Source organism: Sebastes umbrosus, chromosome 21, assembly GCF_015220745.1.
Source record: "Sebastes umbrosus isolate fSebUmb1 chromosome 21, fSebUmb1.pri, whole genome shotgun sequence".
Taxonomy (NCBI): Eukaryota; Metazoa; Chordata; class Actinopteri; order Perciformes; family Sebastidae; genus Sebastes; species Sebastes umbrosus.
In genome coordinates this window covers 5019602-5046195 of record NC_051289.1, presented here as the reverse complement: position 1 = coordinate 5046195, position 26594 = coordinate 5019602, and the positions used below count along the sequence as shown (strand labels likewise).

Here is a 26594-nt window from a genome sequence, read left to right as displayed (position 1 = left end):
TGGTAAATGGATTTGTTGGCTGTTTTTTTGTTTTCATTTTGGTGACAGGACAGGTCTCTCACTGTGTAACCAAACGGTGTAACAATAATAGACAAGCAGCCTGTGTGGGGACACAACACTTCAGAAATTATGGTAAATTTGAGACCTTTTACATGCTTTCACACCCACAGAAGAGCTATTTTTAGTGACATTAAACCGTGAGAACTCTAGATAGATATACACAAAATCATTTCCACATTCAAGTCAAGGTCAGGAATGTATTATCTGTCTTGCGTCACAGATATCTGAGTTGCTGACATGCATATGAATGACATTTCTCTTCCTCTCTGCTTTACATTATCATATCAGATCTTCTTTATTGTCCGTACAGCAGCTTGTTCTGTCACTGTACTACAGTTGATTGAGAAGAATAATCTAAATTCCTCATCTCTTTCTCTCTCTGCTATCACTGCATCATTTCATCGTCATCTTTCTGCTGCTGCCAGCACATCATTCTCCCCCTGCATGTAGTTAGAGCCAAAGGGGACAAAAACACTGCAGAGTGTAGCATGGTGTGTGTGAGAGTGTGTATCTGTATTGTATGATTGATAAGGTGTCTGTTAATTAAAACTATCTTTTAATAAGATCCACCTTATTATGATTGTACAGTAAAATACAGTAAAATGTCTATTTGAGTTCACCATATGAGCTAGAATCCCTTCACAGTGCAATCTTGGGGTATACTTTACAGTATGTGGAGACTTAGTTATCGCGAGATTTGGGCTACACAGGTGCGAGGCTTTGAGCTTAGAAGGATGCTACCTTCAAAGGCTGTTGGAAATATTGTAATTCTTAATGAAACACATGAACAATCCTAAAAAAGTGATAGAAGTTAGAGGATACTGAATTTACTTGTTTATTTCAACCATTTTAACAATAGAGAGCAGAATAAAATTCACACAATATTTATATTTAATCAATTTAATCAATTACAAGCCTTGTAATAAGTCTACTTTTGCTATTTTCTAAAAGAAAACATTATTATTGGCAAGATATGTTGTCATTATTTCTGACCAAGAAAGGTGTTTATGACTTATTTTGCATCCTGCGTTTTGTATTTTTGTTTAGTTTGTATTATTATTGTGTAATATCACTATTTTAATCCGATATCTCACTATTGATCTTCATGGTATTTCCTGTATGTACATGTAGGTACCTCAGTATATTAGCCTGCATACCTGCACATACAGTACATGTGTATACATAGATTAGTTATGTGTGATGATTATTCAGTTATATAATAGCCCTAGTCGACTGATAGAAAATTAATCTGCAACTATTTTTTATAAAGGTGAAGCCAAAGCCTCGGTATCGAGGTCCCGCCCTCACACCCGCCTGAGCCAATCACGAGCCGAGCACGGCCGAAGCATGCTTGCATGAGCCACCTCGCTGCTACATTAGCACCATGGTGGCTGTTTGGCTAGAAAGACACAACAACTAACCATAATATCTCTTTAACGCTATTCGAGAAACGGAGCGTCACGACGCCCGCTCCTTATTTGCATAAAGTTAAGGGCCAGTCTACTTTATGCAGATCACGGGCGTCCGACGCGACTCGTCGCCTCTCGAAACTCCTGAGAATCTTTTAAAATAAACGTTGTCGATCCAAAATAAAGACAGATTCAGCAACTGCATGGTTTATTTCTCGCCTCAGATGTTTTCAGAAACACATTTCGGTGAACTCTTTTTGAAAAATAACATGACCAACATATTGACTCCATACACATGGTGCAACAAATGGTGTCACGTCTGGGGCTGTGATGAAGAAGATGCAACTTGGGGAAGCCGGAATTTACGCGGTGCACTTGAAGGCAACAAAGAGAGAGAGAGAGGGAGAGAGAGAGAGAGAGATTTGTACATCAGCGCTTTTCCGTTTTCTGTGTCAGAGACAGAGAGAGAGAGAGAGAGAGAGAGAGAGAAAAGAGGAAGGAATATGGTTTCATCAGACGCTCCTCCTGTTCCAGCGCTGCTGTAGCGGATCTGTAGTGCGAGCAGGAGGCTGGAGACTCTGGAAAGCTCTCAGTTCACCAAGCAGCCTACAGGAGCACCACCAGCACACCGGGACACATAAATGGGTGAGATGCAACCCTTTTTTTTGTTGCTTCAAATTTAGAGAATGTCCTAAAATAGCCTCCAGCGCGCCTCTGCACATCTGGATGGAATGGAATGGAACGCTCGCTCCAGATGCAGAAATGGAACGCTCGATCCAGATGCGCGCAGGGTTCAGCCTCTCTCTCTCTCTCTCTCCTCCTTTCCTTTCTTTCCTTCCTTCTTACCTCACCTCTCCTCCGCTGACGTCGCTCCATGCATATAGCCGACCTGACCGCAACGGGGCTGACGTTTCCGATGCGTTTTCTTTTTTTTTTACATTCATGATTAGAAAGCTATACGCGTGGGTGTGTGCGTGTGTGTGCAGCAGTGCGGGTGCGATTTCAAAAAAAAAAAAAAAAAAAAAAAAGCAAGCAGGGTCACATTGATGAGTTGCAGATGTTGACACGTTTACATTCACTCTCTTTCTGCGTGTGTCTGCTGCCCATTGTGTTGCACAGTGTGTTTGACTCTCCAGCTCTCTGTGGATGAAACAGGCCTGACTGTGACATTCCTCCTCCTCCTCCTCCTCCTCCTCCTCCTCCTCCTCCTCATCATCATCATCGCCATCATTTCCCACAGCTCTGCTGCTGCTGCTGCTGCTTCCACAGCAAGGCATGGAAATTAATTAGTTGCAGGGTTGGTGGGCGAGTAATCAATCAATTAAGTGCAGAAATTGACTAATTATGTCACAGATGACATGCAGGGGCTGGAGGTGGCACTTCCTTTTTCTTTTCATGCTACTTTTTTTTTTAGATCTATAAGACATTCTTTTGGATAACTTGACATTATAATTGATTTTAGGGCTGTCAATAGATTAATCGCATGATTGTCCATAGTTAATTGTGATTCACATCTGTTCAAAATGTACCTTAAAGGGAGATTTGTCAAAGTATTTAATACTCCTGTCAACATGGGAGTGGGCAAATATGCTGCATGTGATTATCATATAGTGGGCATGTCTGTAAAGGGGAGACTCGTGGGTACCCATAGAACCCATTTTCATTCACATATCTTGAGGTCAGAGGTCAAGGGACCCCTTTGAAGATAGCCATGAGCGTTATTTAACCTCCTTCACGACAAGCTAGTATAACAATGGATTCCTTCGGTTTTCTAGTTTCTTATGATACTAGTATCTTCACTCTAGCTTTAAAACTGAGCCCGCTACAACCTCCAAAAAATCGCATGCATTAATGCGTTAAAGAAATTAGTGGCGTTCAAACAAATTTGCGTTAACACGTTATTATCGCGTTAACTTTGACAGCACTAATTAATTTATGACCGATCAAGTGAATATTCTATAATATTAACCAGTACTGAAGATAGTCATTCCCTTCCCTTTGTATGCATACTTTCTATTGGACCTCTGCCTCTGCTGCATGTAAACAAACAATGCACAACTATCAGTCTCAAGGGAAACACAGTTATGCACAACCGTCAAGGCTGGATAACCAACTGGGAAAAGCAGGCAATTTCCCCACGGGCCTAGACCAGATTCACTGTGTGTGCACTGTGGTTGTTTAATTAATTGCAAAATTGGCTGTAATATGCGCCACTAATTACAGTATGAGCTGAAATGAAAATTACAAGGGCCTTTAAACCGGTCCTTAGCAAAACCTAAATATAAAACCCTGTGTCTAAAAGTGGTTTTCCATGTTCACATTCACAGGGTGCATATTTCTTTATAAATCTTAAAGGTTATGCAATGCATAGAAGGAAGAAGGATGGTGGTGGTGGTTGTGGGGGTGTCAATGGGGACTCCAAGTGGGGTAATCCATCCATGACATTTGTACAAGAGGTATATGTTGCTGAGTTGCTATTTATTGTTTCTAACCTGCAATTCAAGTTATCACACGGCTTTGTTGAATACTAGATTGGTCCGTCACGACATTCTACGGACTATTATTTCTCTATAGCAGGCCCTTGCTATGTATAGCAGACCGTTGCTATGTATAGCAGACCGACGCAGTTCTGATGTCAGACTCCGGAGGACCATTCTTGTGTCAAATCATTGATTTCTTAAGTAAGTAGCCGTGTAATAAGCAGGATAATATACAGATAATGTTGTGAAATAAACCCAGACAGGGCGATGCAGGACCCAATTTGTTGTTTTGGTTATTTCTTTGCTTGCTCCTAAAGATAACGTACAAAATGAAGACAAAATATCAGACCTACAGTGGATAGCTTTTTGTAATTCTGCTGTTGCTGCAGTTTTCAAGGAGAAAAAACGTCTCATTGTTGTCCAAAACTGTGACCTTCAGTGCCTCAGTGTTGAAGTCAAAGACTTAACGGTTATACATGTAGACGTTGTAAAAGGAGCTTGGTTTCTCTATCGTAATTAATCTTAACAGAAAGCAATGCAATGTGACCAAAACTCACTTTTCTCAGCCGGAACTGAAAAACTCTCACTCTCTTGTTTTTGCTGTTTCTGTTGCTGTCGCTGTCTCTCTCCACCTACATTGAAAAGATGAATGCACCAAGTTTCTATCTGGGGGATGGGAAAAGGGAGTGCTGGAAACTAGAAATATTCAATGCAGGTTGAGGGAGTAGGCTACAAACACTTTGTCACAAAGTAACTTGCAACATACTGATGAGTTGAGCAGGGAATAGTTGGAATTTTCCCTTTAATGTGGGAGAATTTGCTGAAGTCTGTGATCTGATCCACAGTTGGAGTGGGTGGCTTCGACTCCCAGTGGGCTTCGGTCCAGCGCGAATGTTTTACAGACAGAAAAAACGCAGCTGCTCTTGACATCATCAGCGACAGCACTGAAACGGGCCCACAACTAAACACAGGTCTGCTGTAAACCAGTGAAATGTCAGCATGGCTTCGCAGAGTTCAGTGTGTTTGTATGTGTAATTTCCTCTTATCTAAACTGACTGCAGCTGTTCAGGGGACGCCGCAGGTCCATCTCAGTTCCTGTATGCGACCACTTGAGTGGGAGTTTTGTTTTGTCTGCAGACTTTCGGATAATCGGTCTCTTGTCCTCTCAAGGCCTCCTGTCTGTCATTTTTAGCCCTTTTCACACATAAGCAATGTATTACCACCAACATGAGTGTTTAAAGGAACACTGTGTAGAATTTTTAATCACCTGAAACCAAGAATCATTGTGGTTTCATTAGCTTAGAATGAGCCCTTTATATCTACATAGGGAGGGGGTCCTTGTTTGTGTCCATCTGATGAATGTAGTCTAAGTCAAATATTCACCCTCCTTTAGCTCTGTTTCAAACTTATTTTAGCTGCTGAATATTCAACTTTCTTCACCAGCTAATCATTCCCTTTATCGTCTGGTGCTGCAGGTACCATACAGTGAGTTTATCTGAGCTCTTTATTGCTGGAAACACATACTTTGAGTGATATTAAAGCCAATGAGACTGATCCATATAGCTACAGTAAATGAGCAGGCCATAAAATCACAACAATGAGCTAAAAGAGGCTAATTTGCTTCTTAGAGCTGTAGCCTACGGGTCTATTCTCTGTTGGTTTGTCACTGTTACTCCATTTACACTGAATATTAACATGCAGTCTGTATCTGGACATGCTATCTCATCTCATGGGCCTTTTCTGGTATTAAATAAACATTCTTGTTATCTTGATTCTGCACGCATTGTGATCGGATCTCTACACACGGTGCTTATGTATCCCATGTCAAGCAATGGTATTGTATGGGCTCAACTTATGTACCCTTTGCCGAGGAAGCAAATGCAGATTTTTGCAAATGTTACTCAAACATGAGTAAATAATGTATTTGTTGTGAGCTAATTTCAGCTGTGAATCTGGGGCTTGAGTGAGTATTTACAGCAGCAGGACAGTGCATATGGGATTGAGTCAAAATAAACTACGGCGTGTGTGTTCATGTTAATGAGGGAACATGTCACCCACTTCAACAGTGTGGCTCACTGATGGGTTTCTACATAGTTTTTGGACAAGAATGGAGGTATAAGATATATCAGGCTTTGGATACACAGACAATAGTTGATTATAGGATAAATTCACTGATGGTTTTGGTCTTGGGATTAGTTGACAATAAGACAAATATAGAATATCAACATTACTATGAGGGATTTTTAACTGGTTATGAAAGTCTCAATTTGGAACTGATGCCTCTATATGACCTACATAAGTAAACGACACCACCCGCAAAAAGGTTGGCTATTTCTACATAGTTATTCTTTTGAATCATGAGTTTAACTGTGTCTAAAAATAAACAAATATAAATATATATATTTATATTTAATAATATAATAAAAAAAGCAAAAAATTCAAATGAAACAATAATAATAATAATAATAATACATGTGAATAAATTAATTAATATAATACATAATATAAATCATAATATAAAAATATCATAATATAAATATTAAATATACATTCCACCAAAATCGAGACAAAATGAAAGTTCCTCATAGTAGCTTTAATGTAAAACTAATACTTGCTCATTTATCGATTAATTAATGCACCTTAACTGGCTTTTAGTAAGAATGAGTTTGCCATGACTGTCATATTGCTTTGCAGAGTATTACATTATTACTTTGCTGTAAAATGTTCTTGGGGCATTGTGTGTCAGCATCTTTTCCATCATGCTGTTGTACATCATATAAAAAATGAAGGCTGTTTGCTTATATCTACTGCAAGGCTCAGATCCACTCTTTCTGCACAGCTTCACACCAGACTGAGCTCCACTCTAGAGCCTATCTGGCGTTAACTTTGTGTCACTTTTAACTTGCACCCGTCTTTGCACTCAGTGATGTGCGGAGCCACAAGCTGTCGTCTCCTCCGGTAGTGTGCGTGTCGTTGACTGACGTGAATGGGTGGGTGGACTGCAGTGTGTTGTCCCGTTCTGCCACTCAGATGTACTGTAATGCGGTTTACAAGACAACTGCCACAAGCTATCAATTCACTTCTCCTTACTGAAGAACCTTCCACTTCCACTATGTGGTGTGTGCCACTTCCCCCAGAAACAACTGAGAGCAAGAAAAGAAAATGCTATTTGTGCCACGTCGCTGTCTCATCTGCGGCTAATCTCTCTGTAGTTATCTTACGCCAGAATCATATCCTCCCATCTGTGCACCAGGACAACTTTGTCTACGATCATGTGCTTTCGTCTGCTTAATATTGATGTCTTGTGGAAGTCATCCTCCTTCTTTACTGTGAAATAAACTCTCATCGACGCCCTCTGACCTTTGCCTTTAACACAACTGCTTTCACAAGAAGTGTGGTCTTGTGGCCGATTCTGACCAGTGTCCTCATGTTTGGTGTTCGCCTGTTGGTACACTTGTGTGTTTGTGCATGTTATACTATACGCATGGGAGTGAATGAGAGATGTTTTTGGGGAGGAAGCCACCAGTGTGTCTGAGTCATAGCTACCCCTTTTATGCTGTTGTTCCCATGGTTACCACACCCCCGAAACTCCCCCGCCTGCCCCCCCTTTAGCTGCCCACACAGTTTAGACAAGGATCAGGCCTCGGCGGCCAGTATGTGTGTGTGTGTGTGTGTGTATGTGTGTGAGAGGTTAGAGTTAAGAAAGCTATATGTGATATGACACATTCAGTACATTTTTACAAGTATTAGCAGCTGCACAAGTGGTCACAAGTTTTTTTTGTGTGTGCGTGTGAATGTACAAGTTTGTGTGATGTTTAGAGATATTTTCTTTTGCCAAATTTCAGTAAGTAAATTCAGCATAATTTACATTTCCAAAGCAAAGAAACACTGTTTTCATTCTTATCAACAACTACTTTGTAATTTTATTGATTGGTGTTAAGCTACTGTTAATGAAACTCAACACTTCTGCACAGATATTTTACACTGAAAAACTTCCAGCGGCTCATAAAGGGCATAATCCGTCTCTGTCCTGGTAGATTTGACATGACAGACTACATTTACATTTCTGTCTACCTTGTTTACAGCTTTGTGCAGCAACCATGTAGTTATACAGTTATACCATATACTCCTTCACATTTAGTACATTTCATCAGTACCTTATACATCAATAGTTAGCACAACAAATGTCAAGATGTTTATTTATATTGTTTATTTTATTGCATATTTTTAGGTCTGTCCCTTCTTAGTCGATTAGTCGACCAATCGGTCGTTTTGGTCTCAGTCGACTAAGATTTCTTTAGTCTATTAGTCGTTTTTTTTATGCTTTTTTCATGCTGAATGACTGATTTCCAACAAATCTATGAGCACATTTCTGGTTTAAAGTGGTTCTGAAGCCAGAATTTCAGTCTTGTATTACTGGAACACGTCACAATGAAATAAATCATGAACCATGACCTTTTAATGCAAGTCATCTGCAGGAAGTATTCGGTTTCACTGACAGTTGGTTGGATACCGATTGAAAGAACAGCAAAATATAAGTGGCTGTAATTAAAGGTATTCGTGGAGTTTTTGACCACTACTAACACAGTGTAGCATTTTGCTCGTATGCACTTGTATTTTTTATGCTCTCACAGATGCATTTGCACTTGATACGCCCAACAAGATACCCAGTCATGCCTTCAGTTTCACGTCCACTGATCGATAGTTTGTGGAGGTAACAAGCAAAGAAGTGCAGCAATGTGCCAACAAAGGCTAGGAAATAGAAGATTTGAAGTTAGCAAACATAGATATATTGATGATGAGTTTTATTTTTTTTTAAAATTGTGTTTGCATGGTTTTATGCAACAAGTTCTCCAAACAGAGCGACAAAATATATCCATACCATCTAGAATACTATACATAGTTTTCTGATCTGATGCTCTCTCCATAAGCATTGCAAATCACTGTTGAACTATGGTTAAGGTTTGGTTAGGTTTAGGCACAGGAAACATTGTGATTTGGGTTTAAATGACTACTTTGTTAAGGTTACGGGAGCTTTGTCATCACGGTTACAATAATAAACACTATAAGCCACTGATTCTTTCATTCTCCTTGAGAGGATAGTCTCATTGTCGGTGAGAGACACTGAATGTAACCATGACTTTCACTCCACATGGCACCTTTTAATTAGTGAGTGAAAACAGTTTTCCTGTTTGAGAGTTATGTGTGAGCACAGGTAATTCCGCCTCCCCCCCCCCCCCCCCCCCCCCCCCCCCCCCCCCCCCCCCGAGGCGTTTTTTGGTCTATATTTGTTTGTGTGCATTTGAGAGTTGGCCATTTTTTTGAGGAAATGAAACACTCATCAGAATCAATGCTGCACCAAAGAGGAATTAATTAAAGTTTAATTTATCTCTGCGGCGTTACAGGCCAGCATTTCAGTGCAAAATTCCATTGTTGTGTGTTTGTCTTTCACTCTCGGTTTTGAATCAATAAATAAAAGCAGCAGAATCATCACAATGAAAACCACTGTGTAAATATAGAACAATGTGACACCTCTGCACTATCTTGACCTTTTTATTGCGGTTAACTTACTCTCTCTTTGTTTTCCTCCCAGTGGAGGCCGTGGTGGAGTTCGACTATGAGGCCCAGCAGGACGATGAGTTGAGCCTGACGGTGGGCGACATCATCCTGAACATACGGCGGGACGATGGCGGATGGTGGGAGGGCGAGCTGGGGGGACGCAGGGGCCTGTTCCCGGATAACTTTGTCAGGGTGAGTAATCACAATGTATTTTATCTCCTCATTCTCAGTCTCTTACACGCTCCATAAACCCACAAGAGGCCCTCCATAAATAGCAGCAGAGTAAACATGCAGTTTCCAGTGTGTCACTGCAGTATGGTTGTGCTCGGGGTGTTTGTGTGCGCTTTCACACTCTCGCCCCATTCACAGGTGAGAGACATCTTTTCACACTTTTCTTTGTAAAGTGTGAGAGTTTAAGGTGGAAATGAGGATTATATTTCAATCAGACAAAGAGATAAAGCTACGTTAAGATTGAGTTTGTGGTCAGGATTTCACCGTACATTAAGGTTCCACTGCCAGAAGTGGGTGTGAATGTTGGATACAGAAATTGTCAAATGCAGCCCCCGCAATTCCGAAGTCGGAAAGGTCTGTGGGGAGAGGGTTTCAGAAGTTTGACAAGCACTTCTGATGAAGTGTACTGTCTCCTTGAAGGGTTAGAGTTAGTACATTGAGAGTCTATCCTTAGCTGGCAGTGTCTAGCAACACTAATAAGGATAGAAAAAAAAAACGACTTGTTAATTCAGCACATCTCACGACTTCTTCTTTCTCTCCCCTCCAACTTTACTTTTCTGTCTTTCGTACACCAAGCTGTTTTGCTAAAACTGTGACTACACCCTTACAGCCACAGTGACAAGTGAGTGAGAACGCAGAAAACATAAGGCTGTAAACACTCGGGGTAAACATGGGTATTTTATATGAATCCCAAAACTGCAGCGATGTAAACGTTAATGAAAAATCCTGGATTCATTTAGATATTTTATTCTAAATTCTCTGCTGTTCAAATCAGAGGTAAAATGAGAATTCATAGTTTAAAGGGTGGGCCAGTGTGTAGCATTTAGGGGGATCTATTAGCAGAAATGGAATATCATGATGGTTTGTTCCACAGAACCATCTGAGAGGCCGTCATTGGAAACTGTTTGGAAAAGGGCAGGCACTTTAAAAAATATACTTGGCAGGTGATTTGATGAATCATCTGTCGAACGACAGTGAAGCTAACTGAAGGCGAAGTGTCGTTCTTTGCTCTTCTTTCGATGAGGAAATCCTCTCCAGTTCTGATATAACTGATGCTAATGCAGCATCTACGCTGACCTCTTCAGGAGCCGCCATTGTTGTTTAGAACAAACAGTCGCCTCTCCGTGTTGTCTCACGCTATGTATGGTCTCCCTGGGACTCACACACCTAAGCCACACCCGTAGCTGCCAGCATCTCCTCACAGGACACTGATTGGTCCGGTCCCTGGCAGGCCGGACACAAACACATTACTTGGAGCCTGACGAGTTGGATTTCGTGTTACATTTGATCCTGCCATTCTCACGTGATCTTGTGCATCGCGAGAATCCAGTTGCCGTGCAAGGTTACTTCATATCGACATAGGGAGTGGGACTTCTTCACGGAGTCCGCCATGTTGCACTACCATGTATTTTCTACAGTAGCCCAGAACGGACAAACCAAACACTGGCTCTAGCGACAGCCTTTCGCGTTTTAATGTGACCTGTCTCACCGTGACTGTAATATTGTTAAATATGTTTTCATTAGTATATAATCACCTGAAACTAAGAATGGTTGTGTTTTTGTTATTTTAGAATGAGCCTTTTATATCTACACACGGAGCTTATCTTCTTCATGGAGTCCGTCATGTTGCTCCGCCATGTTTCTACAGTAGCCCAGAACGGACAAACCAAACACTGGCTCTAGAGACAGCCTCAGACACGCTTATGAAACGTGAGCCACAGAGTGCAAAACCGTGGTTCCGCCATCAGCAGTCTGACTTCCGTTGCTCCTAAAGAAGTGTTATTATGGTAAGGATGGCCTCTGAGCGAGGTGAACGGCGTTACCACGGTTTTGCACTCGGTGGCTCACGTTACCACAGTCTTGGAAAGGGAGGAGTGAGTGGAGCAGTATTCAGTTGGTTGCAATCTGCAACCACACCACTACATGCCACTAAATCCTACACACTGTACCTTTAAGTCATTATTTAAGCAAAAATGCCAAAAACAATCAGTTGTTCCAGCCTCTCTAATGTGAATGCTGTTTTTTTCTTGATCTTCTTTGATAGAAATCTGGAAATTTGGATGATTGATCGGACAAAACAAGACATTTGAAGACGTCGCATTGGGCTCTGGGGACATGTCATGGATAATTTGCTCCATTTTATTATGTTTTTATAGACTGAACGATTACTGGTTAATTAAGAAATGACCGGCAGATAAAACGACAATGTATTTGTGGGCAGTGGGGGCGAGATTTCCAATTCTCTTCCAGTCTGCCGGTGGTACAAAATAGACATGTAGGTGTGAGTGTACGCATAGTAAAACAGTGTGCTTGCGGTAATGAGAAGAGGGAACTATCTAGTTCACTTGTAACATGAGGGGAAGTAGAGAAGTGCCACAAGCCAAGTGAAAGAGAATAGCGTTCACATTTTGACAGCGCTGCCGAAGAAGTCAGTCTGTTGTCAGGTGGTTGGCCGTGTAGCCCGGCTTTATTTGTGCTGACTGAATGTCACAGCTCTCATTCACTGTCAGGGAGCCGGACAATGGGCCTGTGAAGTCCCACTGGTGGTGTTTGAGTGGATGTGCGTGTTCATGTGTGTGTGTGTGTGTGTGTGTGTGTGAGACAGAGAGAGGCTGTGAGTAATGCAGTAATACCAGACTGGTCTGTCACAAGACTGCAGTTATGGGAATCAGTGACATTAAGCTTTGCAATGCCGATGAATGTGTGCGTGCGTGTGTGTGTGTGCGTGTGTGTGTGTGTGTGTGTGTGTGTGCGTAGGAAGCGGGGGATGTGGACAGGCAGGTTTAAAAGGGGGACAGGAAGTGATGGTATGCGAGCAACCCCGTCTGGTGCCGTCATGGCTGACAACCAGCACGTCTGAGATTATTAAGGTGAAGCAGGTCACTGAATTAAGTTGTTCAGTAAAAGACAGTTTGAAAGGTGTTTTTGAGAGTTGTTATTTCAGGGTCAACTCAGGTTAACAAACCGCTGATTGTTGCCTGGACGGTTAATTTAGCAAAGCAACCGATGTTACAGATATCACGAGCTGTCAAAAGCCTGGAGCTGTTATTAACTAACAGATTTTTATCTAAAAACCAAATTGCTCTCTGGGGAAACGCTCAGTTCTTAACATTAACCATATCTGTTAAACTCTGCAGGGTGCATTTAGAAACACAATCAGCTGCTGTTTCTCAACAACAAGGACCTCTAATATCGCTGCCTTACAAAACATTATACAACACAACATTATGGCTGAATATTCTAAGTTAATGGATTCATCAATAGGCATTTTCGAACAGTTCTGGAGACTACATATCTTCAAAGCCTTTTTTTTTCCCGTTTGCATTCTCACCGCCAATACACAAATCCGGGGAAGTACCGGAAGTAAACAAGTCGCCGTTACTGCGGTGGCGTCTTCCTACAATACAGACAAGTTTGAATCCAAGCACTCCCTAAGAAGTGTACAATTTTCTCCCTATACCTTTACTTTCTATGTAACGTTACTTTTGACAACGATGTCTAGGAGTACAGGAAGAACCTGAGCAGTTCTCAGCTGCCTAACGTTAGTTAAAATGGTGAAACAAGTAACGTTAGTGGACTGAAGACGTTGTCTAGGGGCTGCGGTGGTCCCACAGAATAAATTAACTCAATCAACCAACGGTGGCGTTATTGTGCAAATATATAACGCTCTAACTAGGGCAACCTAATGACGACAAAGTAAACATTTGCTCGGCATCACAAACTTTTTCTTTAATCATTTTTAAATACATCTGTGTTTATTATTTACGCGGAACATTTACCTAAGTTACTACGAACAACCGCGGACCCTTTCGGCTGAAAGTCCCCAGTTAACACGGTTAGCAGACCGTAGAGTCACTATGACTTGCAACCGCGGTAATGGTGGCGCCGCTAGATGGCGGAACACACATAGTGGTCGCCAGACTTTTTGCCAGTAAAGGTGTAAGCCGGCCGGCTGTTGGTATAGCAACGCTTTGACGAGTCAAAATCGTGTTGTATTTCCCCCGTTGCATATATGCTCAGTAAAGCCTCACTGTCGGTCTGTTGTTACGTTTTTTTTTCTTCCATTTTTTTTTCCATTATGAGTTGTTGCTTGTGTTGTTTGTCGTTTACACTTTTTTTGGCGGTTGGCGGTGATGAATTGGCTCATGTGTTTGACTAATAAACTACGTCAATCACAGTTCCTCTTGTGCTGGGAAAGTACCGACCCTGAAATAGGAGCTAAAATCGTTCCTAGTTCTTTCGGTGCGGACGCAATAAAAAGGGTGATTCTTACTAAATGATGTTCATTAGAACAATGAAAAAGTTGCTACAGTCTAAAAAACTCCCCATGAAAATGTCTGAACATCGCCTGGGGTGCATGTTTATGGGAAGTGCTGTAATCATCTGACCTCTGTGGATTAGATAAGCAGGTGTTACAAATCACAATCACATGCTCTGATTGTCCTTCATGGTGCAGAAGAGCAGCTGCATTAGTCACGTTTAAGAAGTAAAGTCACTGCGGATGTCTGAGAAATTGAAAACTTTAGCAAAAAACATGCAGACGTTGACCTTCTTTTTATTTGATGAATGCAACTTAACTGCTTTTGTAATGGAAGTGAGTCATTCCTAGTTGAGCATAACATTTATATACATTTAAACTTCTTTTATTTGGCTAACCGCTTAGTCTATAAAATGTCAGAAAATAGTGAAAAATACCTTTTAAACTCCAAGGTAACGTCTTCAAATGTCTTGCTTTGCCCAATTAAAACTTAATGATAATATAGTTACACATAAAACACATTAAATATGTAAAAACAAAAACAGAGAGAAGCACGGATCTGGAGATTCTTTGACATTTTTGCTACAAAAAAAGACAATCAATTTCGATCTACAACGGTTAATTGATTAGTTGTCAACTATTAAATCATTAACCAACTATTTTGATAATCGACTAATCGGTTTGAGTCGTTTTTTAAGAATAAAAAGGTAAAAATTCTCTGATTACAGCTTCTTAAATGTGAATATTTTCTGGTTTCTTTACTCCTCTATGACAGTAAACTGAATATCTTTGAGTTGTGGACAAAACAAGACATTTGAGGACGTCATCTTGGGCTTCGGGAAACACTGATTGATATTTTCTTACATTTTATGGAACAAACAAAGTCGATTAATCGAGAAAAATGATTGACAGATTAATCAACAATTAAAATAATCGTTAGTTGCAGCCCTAAATAAATTATTTAGTTACAGAAACAGGTTATAGATAAAGGACAAGACATTACATATAGCTTAATAAAATCAAAATGGTTGCAGATTAATTCTGTTTCTTATTGTTTCAGGTCTAATTTGAGCCCACTGTGTATGTTAACATATCTTTTATAACAGCTCTCTCTCTGTGCCAGTATGACCAGCGAATAGAGTTGTGAAATAACAAGGAGGTTTATGAAAAGAGGGAAATAATAATTTGCGTCATGGTTCCTCTGCATTTCACAATTATTTTTTACAAGCAGAGCTCTCTGTGCTTCCCCATACTTCTTCTCTCTCTCTCTCTCTACGTCTCTGAGTTACTGATTCTTTTATAGTGCTAACACAGGGGATGTTACACTGCATTGTTTTGCATTATCTGCAACTGGGAGGAAAAGGGGTCAGAGGTTTGGTGAGAGGGGATGCACAAAGCGGTGTTTAGCATTAAAAGCAGCGCAGAGTAAACTACATACTGTCAGGCTTTTACACATTACACAGACAAACACAACCAACACCGCAGTTAACACTGTGCAGGTGTTTCCTGTTCAGATATGATGAATCACGTTGTCTTCCTCTCCTCTTTTCAGCTGGGTTTCCTCTAACTCTGGGTTACCTCCATATCCCCACAGGAGGAATTGCAGTAGAGCATGAATGCGGTCCAAGTAGTAACAAAGGCCTCCAAGAACAGTACAGTTTGCTTTGTTCTTGATTTTCTTTTTGCAAAATCATGCAGTCATTAGTCTCCAGTTCCCAAACTCAAATGTATTAATTATTTAAAACAAGCAGCTTTAATAGATAACAGATGGATTTTAGATTTGATGTTGCTTTTCATGAAGCATAAAGCCAAACAGCTAGTAAACATCACCTCCCCCACTCATAAAAAAAAGGAAAGCTGTAGGCTAACAAATGGCCGCTGTGGGTTTTTGCGTAGGTTGGCTGCTGTCTCCAAGTTAAAAGTGTTTTTTTTTTTCCCAGTGTGTCTGTGCATGTGAGTTTCTGAATGAATGTGTGTATCTGTTTTTGCAGCACACGAAGGCACGCCGAGTTAAAGCCAGTCCATCTGCACTCTGACTGCAGAATCAATGTGTATTTTCCTGGTTCTACATTAACACTGCATTAGCCTACTTAACAAATGCAAACACCAAATGTCACGGAAAGATAACAGTGTGACTGACCTGACCTCAGTCGACAGAAATAATAACAGTCGCCGTTTTAAACACGTGGTTAATGTTGTAAATTGAAACAAAACAAAAAAGGCAACAAAACTACTTGGTTAGGTTTAGTAAAAAAAACATCACAGATTAGCTTAAAATGACGTTTGTAATGTTATTAAGCTACGGACGGAAATTAAAATAAGTGAACCTTGATTTTTGGACACGAACAGTGGTCTCCTGGGTGAAAATCCTGTGTTTATTTGACCCATTCAACGCCACGACCTCCTCCTTAAAGGGACTATTTGTAACTTTCAGAATTGCTGCTTAACAGCGACACCTTTGGCCGTGAAGTCAGCGAAAGTCAGCGTCGGGCTCGCGCTTGCTCGCTCTAAATATACCTGAACGAGCATCGCTCAAAACAGTGAGGCGACACACGTCAGCTAAAACCACAACATCACTCTATATTTCAGCTGCTTGGCAGTAATGTTAGCTGACCAGACGAAGGTCTCTCCATGAACATGATTTAGATCTGATCCTAGTGTTGGCTTTTTCTGCCTCAGTGCAGGCTGAGGTAATGGGGCTCTGCAGCTTGTCTCCCTGCTCTCTCCGCCTGCAGCCAGAGAGAACAAGGAGACACCAGCACCCGGTCGGTAACGAGACTACAACGTGTCTCTCTGCAGAGCTCCGTCACTTCCCAAGACACGGGAAACCTCTGTTGGTCTGGAGGAGCTGCAGCATTTATTTCTGCACAAACGTCCACTGTTCATTCACTAGATATTCTCAGAGCTAAACTAACTCTTCTGCAGTGAGCGCGCATTCACGTCTAGGGGTGGAGCGAGACAGCGAGGACGTGCGCGCTGTCTGAGTGAAGGCAAGCAGGCAGAGGAGGAGAGGCAGCGGCCACACGCGAACGCGCATATGCGAGCGCGCATGTGTCCCGACCCGGTACATTTATACACTTAAAAAGTTACAAACAGTCCCTTTAAGTGGACTACAACGTATTTGTGACAAAAACAAACGTAATCTGCGTCAAAATACGTTTCCCCGAAACGGAATTCACAATGCAGTTTAGTTGTATGGGTTAAAGCCAACCCCAGGTATCCGTTTGGTGTTTCATAGGTGTTTCGCTATATCTGCAGGTCTTTTTTCAGAGCTGTGTCCACCATTTTTGTAGCTTCCTCTTGAATGTATGCTTACGATCTGGCACTTGTTGGCTACGTTTTTATAGAGGTTGACACCCAGAAAAGAAAATCCAGGCAGAGGGCAGGGTCTCTGCAGATACCAGCCCGTTCGCACGAAAAGGCGTATGAATGAAACGATAATGCGCAAGCACGGTATTTAGTGTTCAATAAGAACACCTTTTCTGGCTTTTGGCGTGTCATTTGTACATCATGTAATCTGTACCGACTGTAATGTAAATTTATCTGTGTAAATATGCTACGCTCAGAGCTAGTGACACTGTGAAAAATTGAGAAAGACCGCTTATGGCGGGCGGAACAAACACAACTTTTAACCAGGAGACTGGTGTTCGAGACCGGTGTTTTGTTTCGTAAGTTACGTTAGTGGTAATAAGTGATGAGTGAGAAGGATTATTTTTGTTTTGGGAAAATCCTATTCATTGTGCCTTTTAAGTTTTAATCCATCACTTCCTGTTGGAAGAGGAGTGCACACACCACATGTCAGAATTTAATTGGCTTCTCCACTACGGAGGATGTGGATCTTTTCTCTGCTGAGTGCCAAATTAGTTTGCTTTTTTTTACACAAAAATCCCTCTTCCTTCAGCGTCATGTCCGGTCTCTAACCTTTGTAGCTCCTAAAATGGCTCTTAGCCTAAGATGAGCTTCGGCTGTTGTCTAGGAAACGTCTTCTCTTGTTGATATTTTTGGATCTCAGAGGCTCATTAAGGCTTTCACGCCACACCAGGCCATACACAACCAGGGTGAGTGTGAGGGGTTAGAGTCTGTGAGTCAGTACAGCAGTATGCCTCACTGAGCTGCGTTCGCCACAGGGCCAGAGCTTATGAAACAGTGTCATGATGAATGTGGTGGAGAGATGTGAACCGTCATGTCTGGTTCTTCTGGGTCTCTCTCTCTGTGGGTGAACGTCTCCCTGGTTGTGGTCGTCCCATCCGCCGGCTTGTTGGTTCTTGTGTCTGTTTGCCGTATTTGTTTTCCGGTTCTCTTGATCAGTTTCGCGTGCTGTCTTGTGATTCTTTATGCAAGTGAAAGTCATGTGGACAGAGAGGGAAAGGTTGCAGCAGTGAGAGGGAGAGGCTGGGGACTCTGTTTGAGTGTTTGTGTTTGCTTCATGAGCTCTGGCTGGTCGTCTGCAGGTAAACAGGGAGGCTCACCTTTGTTACTGACATCTGATACTGCAGCTCAGTGCAGGGCAGAGCCGGGGGGCTCATACACATTGATACAGTTTAATATTGAATACATAAGCACGTTTAAGCTTCAGGTTTGTATGCAACTCATTCACAGACCTATTGGGGTGTTACAGTTGCTCTTACACAAACATAAAGAACGGTAAGAAAATAGAAATAAAGGAGTATATAACATGTACATTTTGTACATAATGCTACAACATAAACACAATATACAGTATGTAAAGAAATATAAGTACGTAATAAAATGAAAAATAAATGAGAATATGAGAAATATGCACAAATATTTGCATTAGGACATGCAATATATAACATATAACTACAAATTCATGACATAAAGAGTTCGTTTTTGACAAAATCTACAGAGTTTTAGACTTGTTTGTCGACAATTTCTTACTTTTTTTGTTCAAATTTGATCTAAAATTTAATCGCCAACATTTTAGTCCAATTGTAGTCACATGCTTCAGTACATTTTTGGTGCTGCTGCGGTGTTTATTGATGTATATAATGTGCATGCTGCAAATATGGGTACTGATTTTAATACTATTATTAAGTGGGTTTATTAATACAAATATAGTTTATTATTGCATTTTCATTTGATGTGAGATTACCTTTTGTTTCTATGCTATATTAGTGGTCCAATATTCCAAACCTAATCCAATATTACCATTTTAACAAGTAAACATTGCTCCTTTCTTTGGCAATAAGAGGTGCAACCTGGCGGATCCTCAGGTACTTTGGTTGGATGGCGGCTCAGTTACAAAATTTAACACATCCATTTGTTTAAATTATGAATTTTTCTCATAGTTTTTTTCTTATTTTAGTTATTTGTTGCTCCACTGTGGTTTGTTGTTTCATAATTTTGTCAAAATTCTCCAAAAATACAGTCAAATTTGTCATATTTTTTATTAGATTTCTGTTGCTCACACTCATTACACATCATTGTCGTGGTAATGTTGTAAGACAGTGAAAATGTATTGTCATGATTTACAAAATTGTCATTATTTGTGTTAATTAAGTGCTTTTAAATAGAAAATTACACAGTAAACCGCACCATATTTTTTTATTTTTATGCTATTTATTATTTTGTATGAGTCAAGTACAACTTTGGAAGACATCTTATTCTATATTAAAGTTGCCATCTAGACTAATTCACAGATTTATATTGTATCTAAGCCAGATTTTAATCATCATGTGGTGCATTAGTTTCAGTTAAAATGTAGTTGACAAAAGGGATTTCCTGTTTTGTGTCACATTCGTGATCCACTGTCATCCTTGTGGTTTTGTGCTTTTCGTCATTATGCACGGGTCAAGTTCAACTCTTTTTAATTTTTTCTGTCCTATCTTGCCTCATTCTTGCTTCATTTCTGTTTCTGTAACTTACATTTTTTCACTTTAACCTTCCTTTATTTCCTTCCTCATCTCCTCTTCCCCATCCACTAATAATCTCCTGCTCCTCTCTCTCGTTGTAGGAGATAAAGAAAGAGGGGAAGAGGGATGGAGGACAGGTCAGCATGATCAGATCTGACCTTTCTAACGGACGGGCCAGCCCCGTGTCCGACCCCAGCGTACGACCGGGCAGGAAAGGTGCTCACCTCACACACACTGTCACACACACTGTCACACACACAATGTCAAACACATCCATACATGTTAATCATTAGGCAGGTTTAAGTCTCCAGTCTCAAACATAGATCCTATTAGTGTGAGGAAGGATTTGGGTCAAGCATACCTCTTACATTCACTCAATATACACAGTTGTGGACAAAACAAGACGTTTTAGGACGTCATCTTGGACTTTGGGAAACACTGATCGACATTTTTCACCCTTTTCTGACATTTTATAGATCGAACAACTAATCGATTAATCGAGAAAAGAACTGACAGAGTAATCAACAATGAAAATAATCGTTAGTTGCAGCCATACATGCCACTTTATACTTCTACTCCACTACATTTCAGAGGGAAATACTGAACTTTTTACTCCTCTTCAATCAGCTGTTACTTTGCAAATCAAGATTTTTGCACACAAAAATGTGAAAATGTACAAGTAGAGCTGAAACGATTAGTCGATTGACAAAATATTAATTGGTATCTACTTCGATCATCGTTATTTTTCATGTAAAATGTAAAATATTTCCTAGTTCCAGCTTCTTAAATGTGAGGATTTCCAGTTTTTCTGTTTTTTTTGTGTATATATATACAGTATATATATATAAATATATATATTTTTTCTTTTTTTCTTTATTTTTAATTTTATTTTTATTTTACAGTACTATATGTAACTGTATATCTTTGGGTTTTAGTCAGACAAAATAAGACATTTGAAGACGATGGACCCTGGGAAACTATAATGGGTATTTTTTAGTATTTTCTGACATTTTATAGACTAAGCGATTAAAAAAGACGTTTAAATGTATGATTATCGTTCATCTAGGAGCCATCCATTTTCATTATAAATATAATATATAATATAAAATAGTATCATTTGATAATTTAAGTACATTTTACTGATTATACTTACATACTTTTTACAGCATTTTCAATGCAGGACTTTTTATGTAATGCAGTATTTATAACAATGTGGTGTTAGTACTTCTAGTTAAGTATAGGATCTGAATACTTCCTCCACCACTGCATACAGTATACTGTACATGCATACACACCCTGACATTTAACACGAGGAGTGACACCTTGTGGACAAAAGAGGAATCGCAGGGCTGCGTCTTAATGCCCCGGCTGGTGTAGAATGAGTCAACAGTAATGAGCAGGCTAATGAGTGTAAGACAAACAACTGCAAAGGCCAGTGGGAAGCGCTTGGTGTCGGAGCTGGTTAGTAGGACTGTGAAAGGTCAAAGGTCTGCGTGTCAGTCTTCAGCCATGAGAGCTTTTAATAAGTCAGTGAACATCTGCTCACTGTAAGTCATGGATTATGGATAAGAGCGGGAGCCAATTATGTCACACGTAAACCTAATATATGTTTGGTGTGTGTGTGTGTGTGTGTGTGTGTAATACAGCAGATCAAATCCGTAAGCGGAGGTGTAAAGCGGCGTTCAGCTACGTGCCTCAGCATGAAGACGAGCTAGGGTTGAAAATAGGAGACGTCATTGAGATCATAGCAGAGGTAAGACACATCTTACTGGATTATAAACCATTTCATTACATTTCACTCATTTCATTATAAACCAGTATAAAAAAAGCCAGTTGCCAGAAATCAGCCTCCAGAAAACACACAAACGGATGTCTTTTTATCACATTTATGACTTGTTTTATAATGAAATATGTTCGTAAAAACCATTAGAGCACAGATTTAAGATAAGAGATGACAACGTTGTGTTTTTTTTGTAATTTAGAAACAGTGTTTGTCCATCAGAGAGCACTGACAAGTTTATATATTGATCCGAATTCTTTAACCTCTTTCACTCCTTGAGGGCGCTGCCGCCCTCGCCTGACTTTACCGTCTTTCAGCTCAGTTTGAGAGCTGAAAGCTTAGATAGTGAAACTAGAAAACCTAAGGAATCCATTGGTATCAACCATGTCATGCTAGCATGCTGGGAAGGAGGTTAAGTAACGCTCCAAATTTATGCAAAATTTTGGCGAGAAAAAACTGGCATGGCCATTTTCAAAGGGGTCCCTTGACCTCTGACCTCTGAAAATGGGTTTTATGGGTACCCACGAGTCTCCCCTTTATAGACATGCCCAGTGTATGATTAAACACTAAAGAAAACATACTTATTAATATTATATTCCATGGGATGGTGGAGCGCTGGGTCTGACCTGTGTAACAGCGGCAACAGAAAGTTTGCTGGCTGAATTTGTGTTGCTACAGCTCCGCTAACTATAGGTCCGTCTCCACCGGAGCTGCCGCCGCTCTCCTCCCGGTGAAGTAGTCTCCTGGTGGCGGTGAAGACGAAACAGAAACGCAAGCCGTTCTCTCGTTTCTGCCACTTTGGATTTAATCCAATAAACAAACGTATCAAAACGTACACGGACCGTACAGAACCCGGTTAGTGGCACAGTAAACACAAAGATGGCTAATGCAAACTATAGGCCGACGCCACACATGAAGATTACAAGCAGTGATATTTAGACCAGATCTTACACATTGTACCTTTTAAAGTAAATACTTTGACTCTCAGAAAGCCAGAGCAAAGATCTGAGAACTGTAATGATGTGATTAATGAGGACTCCAGCAGTGTTTAACGTTCTGAATCGGCTGCAGCTGTTGGATTGACATTTTAAGCGAGACATGTGAAGACACCATCATAGTAATCAAGCCTACTAAGGATAGCAACATTCTCAGGGGCTGTATACAAGTCACAGAAACGGGATGATCATTAGCATGTTAAAAACAACATGCTTTTGATGCCAAGTGTCCTTATTCATGACTTCCTGTCAGCCCAAGAGGCCTTTTTCACAGCACACATTTTGACTCGTCATCGCAGGAGGAGCTCAGGTGTAACTGATAACATTTAGTTGAGCTCGTTATGCATGCTTGCCCACTGTGATGGCTCACTGGGACACTTGACTTCAACAGAGCCATTGTTAAATTAGTTTCACCTGTGCTTTTCCTGCTATGACAAGTCAAAATGAAAAAGGTCTAGTGCTCTTCTGGTCAGCTCAGCCGCCGCTCTGATGTCACCTTTTAAAAAGTTGTGTGTTGCGTGTTGTGCATTGTGTTGTGTGTATTCAGGTAGAGGAGGGCTGGTGGGAGGGATTTCTAAATGGGAAGACTGGAATGTTTCCCTCCAATTTCACCAAAGTCATCCTGACGGAGTCGGAAACGCCCTCCTTAGACACCTCGCAGGAGGAGCTGCGCAGCAACCGCACCAGTGAGTCTCAGCCAATCAGATGACGGGAAGGCACCCACATATATATATAAATAAAACATAAGCAACTACAGTAGCTCTGGTTGTAATATTAATGACTTGATGATGTTAGATGACATTTTCTTATAAATAATGAAAATGAATCTACTAAATCTTCCTTTGCAGGAGTGCTGAAGCTAATGTGTATTTTCTATTCTGTGGGTTTGTGTGTGTGTGTAGGTAAGGATAGTCCAGGCAGTGAGAGTGATGGAGGCGACAGTCGGTCAGAAACGGGGTCAGGAGAAATCCAGCCCAAGAAGGTAATCAATAATGTTCAGTACAGAAGAGACTGTCCTCCTCGATATTCCTCTGCGCTGCATTTTGTGTAAACACCAAAACAAGGAATTCTTCACGCTGGTCTTAGGACCATCATCAGACAAGCGTTATCCTCCCCAAGATCTGAAGCTATTTTAGGTCTGCAAAAAAAGAAATGTTAATGCCCCGTGGCGTACACTGTGAGTCTCACATGAGGTCAGATTTAGTTTGAACAGTGTTTCTTTATGATACAAAACAGGAAGATGGTGCTGTTTCTCCAGCACAAAACTGAAAAACAAAACCACTTACTGGTGTGAGACTAGCTACCAATCATCTTCGCCAAGGTCATATGTGCTATAAAATTGCAAAGTTTCACAATTTGTTTTAATGCTGCAGGCACTTTTACGATAAGTTGACTTTGTTTTGAAGGAATAATATTAAAATCTATGTTTTGAGTATCAAACACTAAACCACAGTAGACTTGGAACGGTGGAGAACAGCAGCAGTCACCTTGAATTCAAAGCAGTTATGTCTTAGTTTCACAGTGAAAATAGAAATATTGAAATGTCCATAGAAACTTCACCCACTCCTCCATCTGTGCAGCCTAATGCACTCCTCTCTACTATCCGTTCGTATGCTCATTATTTTTCCAAATGCACACATTTTTGCCTAAATACACAACCTCTACGTGTCTTGTTTATTTTTAAGGCAGTTTATATTTGTCATTTGCAACTTCAACATAAGTAAATATAGTTGTGTGTGAGGAAGGTAAACAGCTTACTGTGCTAGAGACAAATAAAAGTTGCATTGAGGGCTGATCACACTGGGAGGCGTCGCTACAAACGCGTCACCAGTAAAACCATTGTTTTCTTATTGCCTGTTTTGATGCCAGTAGATGTAATAGTGATAGGGCTAGATAGCTAGTTAGCTGTTGGACTGTTACAGAGTATGTGAGAGGGACATAATATCTCATGTCGTGATAGTTTCATATAGGCTACTGTCTTTGAGAGACAGAAAGAGACCACATTTTTGCACCTCAGGCGCATTACGCTTTTTTGTCTGACGCGCTTTGCCGAGGTGTTTTTGAAGTGTCGGTGCCTGTAGCGATAAATCTCAGTGTGATCAGCCCCTTACACCTTATATTGGCAACAACACTGAGTAAACAGCGGTATGTTGGTATGGAGTGGGTTGAGCAAACCCCTTTTTTTGCTGCCCACATCTCAGATTAGTTCACTGGCTGCTATTTTTGCCAGTTAGGAGAAATAGCCGACCAATAAGAGCTTAGTGGGCGGGGTTAAGACTAGAGATGTCCTCATAGACTGTATATAAGAAGTGGACGTAGTCACCGTGACGTCACCCATTGGTTTGTGGACTACGGTTTTGAAGCCTTGAGTTTTTTTTTGCAACCAGAAGTGACGCAAGAGGGTGGAGCTAAGTACAACCGAACGCTGAATAAGACATTTTTAGGCGACCTAAAAGGTTATAATTAACTTTCTTGAACTGAAAACACACTGTGAAAGGGTTAAAGTTTTAAGACGAAAACACGGACAACTCCCAGACCGGACAACGCCGTGGTAGCGACCTGTCAATCACAAGGTAGCCACGCCCTAAAGCATCCCCTGCTTTATGGTCTATTTGACTTTAAATGGGACCATAATTTACTAAATGAACATCATGCTGTATTGAAGAAGACTTGAAACTAGCGATTGAGACCATAAACTCATGTTTACAATGTTTACTGAGGTAATAAATCAAGTGAGAAGTAGGCTCATTTTCTCATAGACTTCTATACAATCAGACTTCTTTTTGCAACCAGAGGAGTCGCCCCCTGCTGGCTGTTAGAAAGAATGCAAGTTTAAGACACTTCTGGCTTCACTTTTCAGACCCGGAGATAGCCCACTGTTTGTTTCCTGCTACGTCTGTCGCTCCTGATTGATCAGGACAAAACAAAATAACCCGACTCCTTCCCAACAAGAAACAGGCTAACATGAACAGAATGTCACTGTTTGGATGAATGAAGTGAAACAAAATGCCAAATCACTGTGATTATCAGACTAAAAATATGGCTGGTGTTTGTCGGCAGTGCAGCTGACTGCTAACAGCGTTAGGGCCAAATGGAAGCTGTGTATTCAGCCATATTTTGGGAACAATATGAGCATGCAGATACACAGTGGAGAAGTGGATTATGCTGCAGTAGTGTTGACTCTAGGTCACATTTAAACCCACTGAAACTGTGGTGGATTCAAGCTGACTGCAGCTGCTGCCACCCACGAAGCACAAAACGTACTTTCAGGGCCAGCAGGGGTCAGTGTTTGAAATTCAAACCACAGATTTTTGGTGAAATGTTGCGTTAAATTTCAGTGTTTCACTCTGTGTCATCTCACCTGTTTTCACTTCCCCTAGGTCCGAGGGTTCGGCTTTGGTGACATCTTCAGAGACCAGCCCATCAGGCTCAGACCACGCTCTATGGAAGTGGACACAGAGGGGGACAAGGTGAGACACACACACACACACATAAACACACACACTTACTTCATAAATTTTTTGATACTGTGATCATTGTATTGTGAGAAGTGAAGGAAGGAAGTCCCAGCCTTGGCTCCTCCCCTTCCTTCGTTTCAGTTTTACAGCAGCACAGGAAGTGGTTTTATGTTGACACACACACAACAACACACGCACACACACACACACACACACACACACACACACGCACACACACACACACACACACACACACACACACACACACACACACACATCCTGCAGGGATTTGACAAGCAAAGCAGAAGTGAGAGCTCCACAGGGCAGAGAGAGAGAGGGAGAGAGGAGGGGAGGTTATACAGTTTTTCACTGACGTTTACATATTCACACACGCTGTCTCCTGCTGCTGCTGCTGCCGGCGCTGATATAGCAAAGCTGCGTCTGTCTGTGTTTAACTGGAACCAGAGGAGAGGACGGTAGGGTCACCTTTT

At 41.0% G+C, this 26594-nt stretch overlaps 1 protein-coding gene and 1 long non-coding RNA gene across 5 annotated transcripts in view; both read left to right on the top strand.

Moving 5' to 3' along the window:
- Nucleotides 1-1893, top strand: part of LOC119480778 — a 13255-nt gene extending 11362 nt beyond the window's left edge. The window contains exon 3 of the long non-coding RNA XR_005205001.1: nucleotides 1882-1893. This is a non-coding gene — a long non-coding RNA (uncharacterized LOC119480778). The remainder of the gene's footprint in view (nucleotides 1-1881) is intronic.
- A 7-nt stretch (nucleotides 1894-1900) lies between these two features.
- sh3kbp1 (SH3-domain kinase binding protein 1) overlaps nucleotides 1901-26594 on the top strand; it is a 39710-nt gene continuing 15016 nt past the window's right edge. Inside the window, exons 1-7 of one of the 4 annotated variants that reach the window (XM_037757338.1) lie at nucleotides 1901-2114; nucleotides 9543-9700; nucleotides 19972-20086; nucleotides 21517-21623; nucleotides 23193-23331; nucleotides 23548-23627; nucleotides 26026-26115. In XM_037757338.1, the coding sequence (XP_037613266.1) occupies nucleotides 2111-2114; nucleotides 9543-9700; nucleotides 19972-20086; nucleotides 21517-21623; nucleotides 23193-23331; nucleotides 23548-23627; nucleotides 26026-26115 (693 nt within the window). In that variant the 5' untranslated portion in view covers nucleotides 1901-2110. The remainder of the gene's footprint in view (nucleotides 2115-9542; nucleotides 9701-19971; nucleotides 20087-21516; nucleotides 21624-23192; nucleotides 23332-23547; nucleotides 23628-26025; nucleotides 26116-26594) is intronic. The other 3 variants (XM_037757339.1, XM_037757337.1, XM_037757336.1) reach the window with 3 other exon arrangements.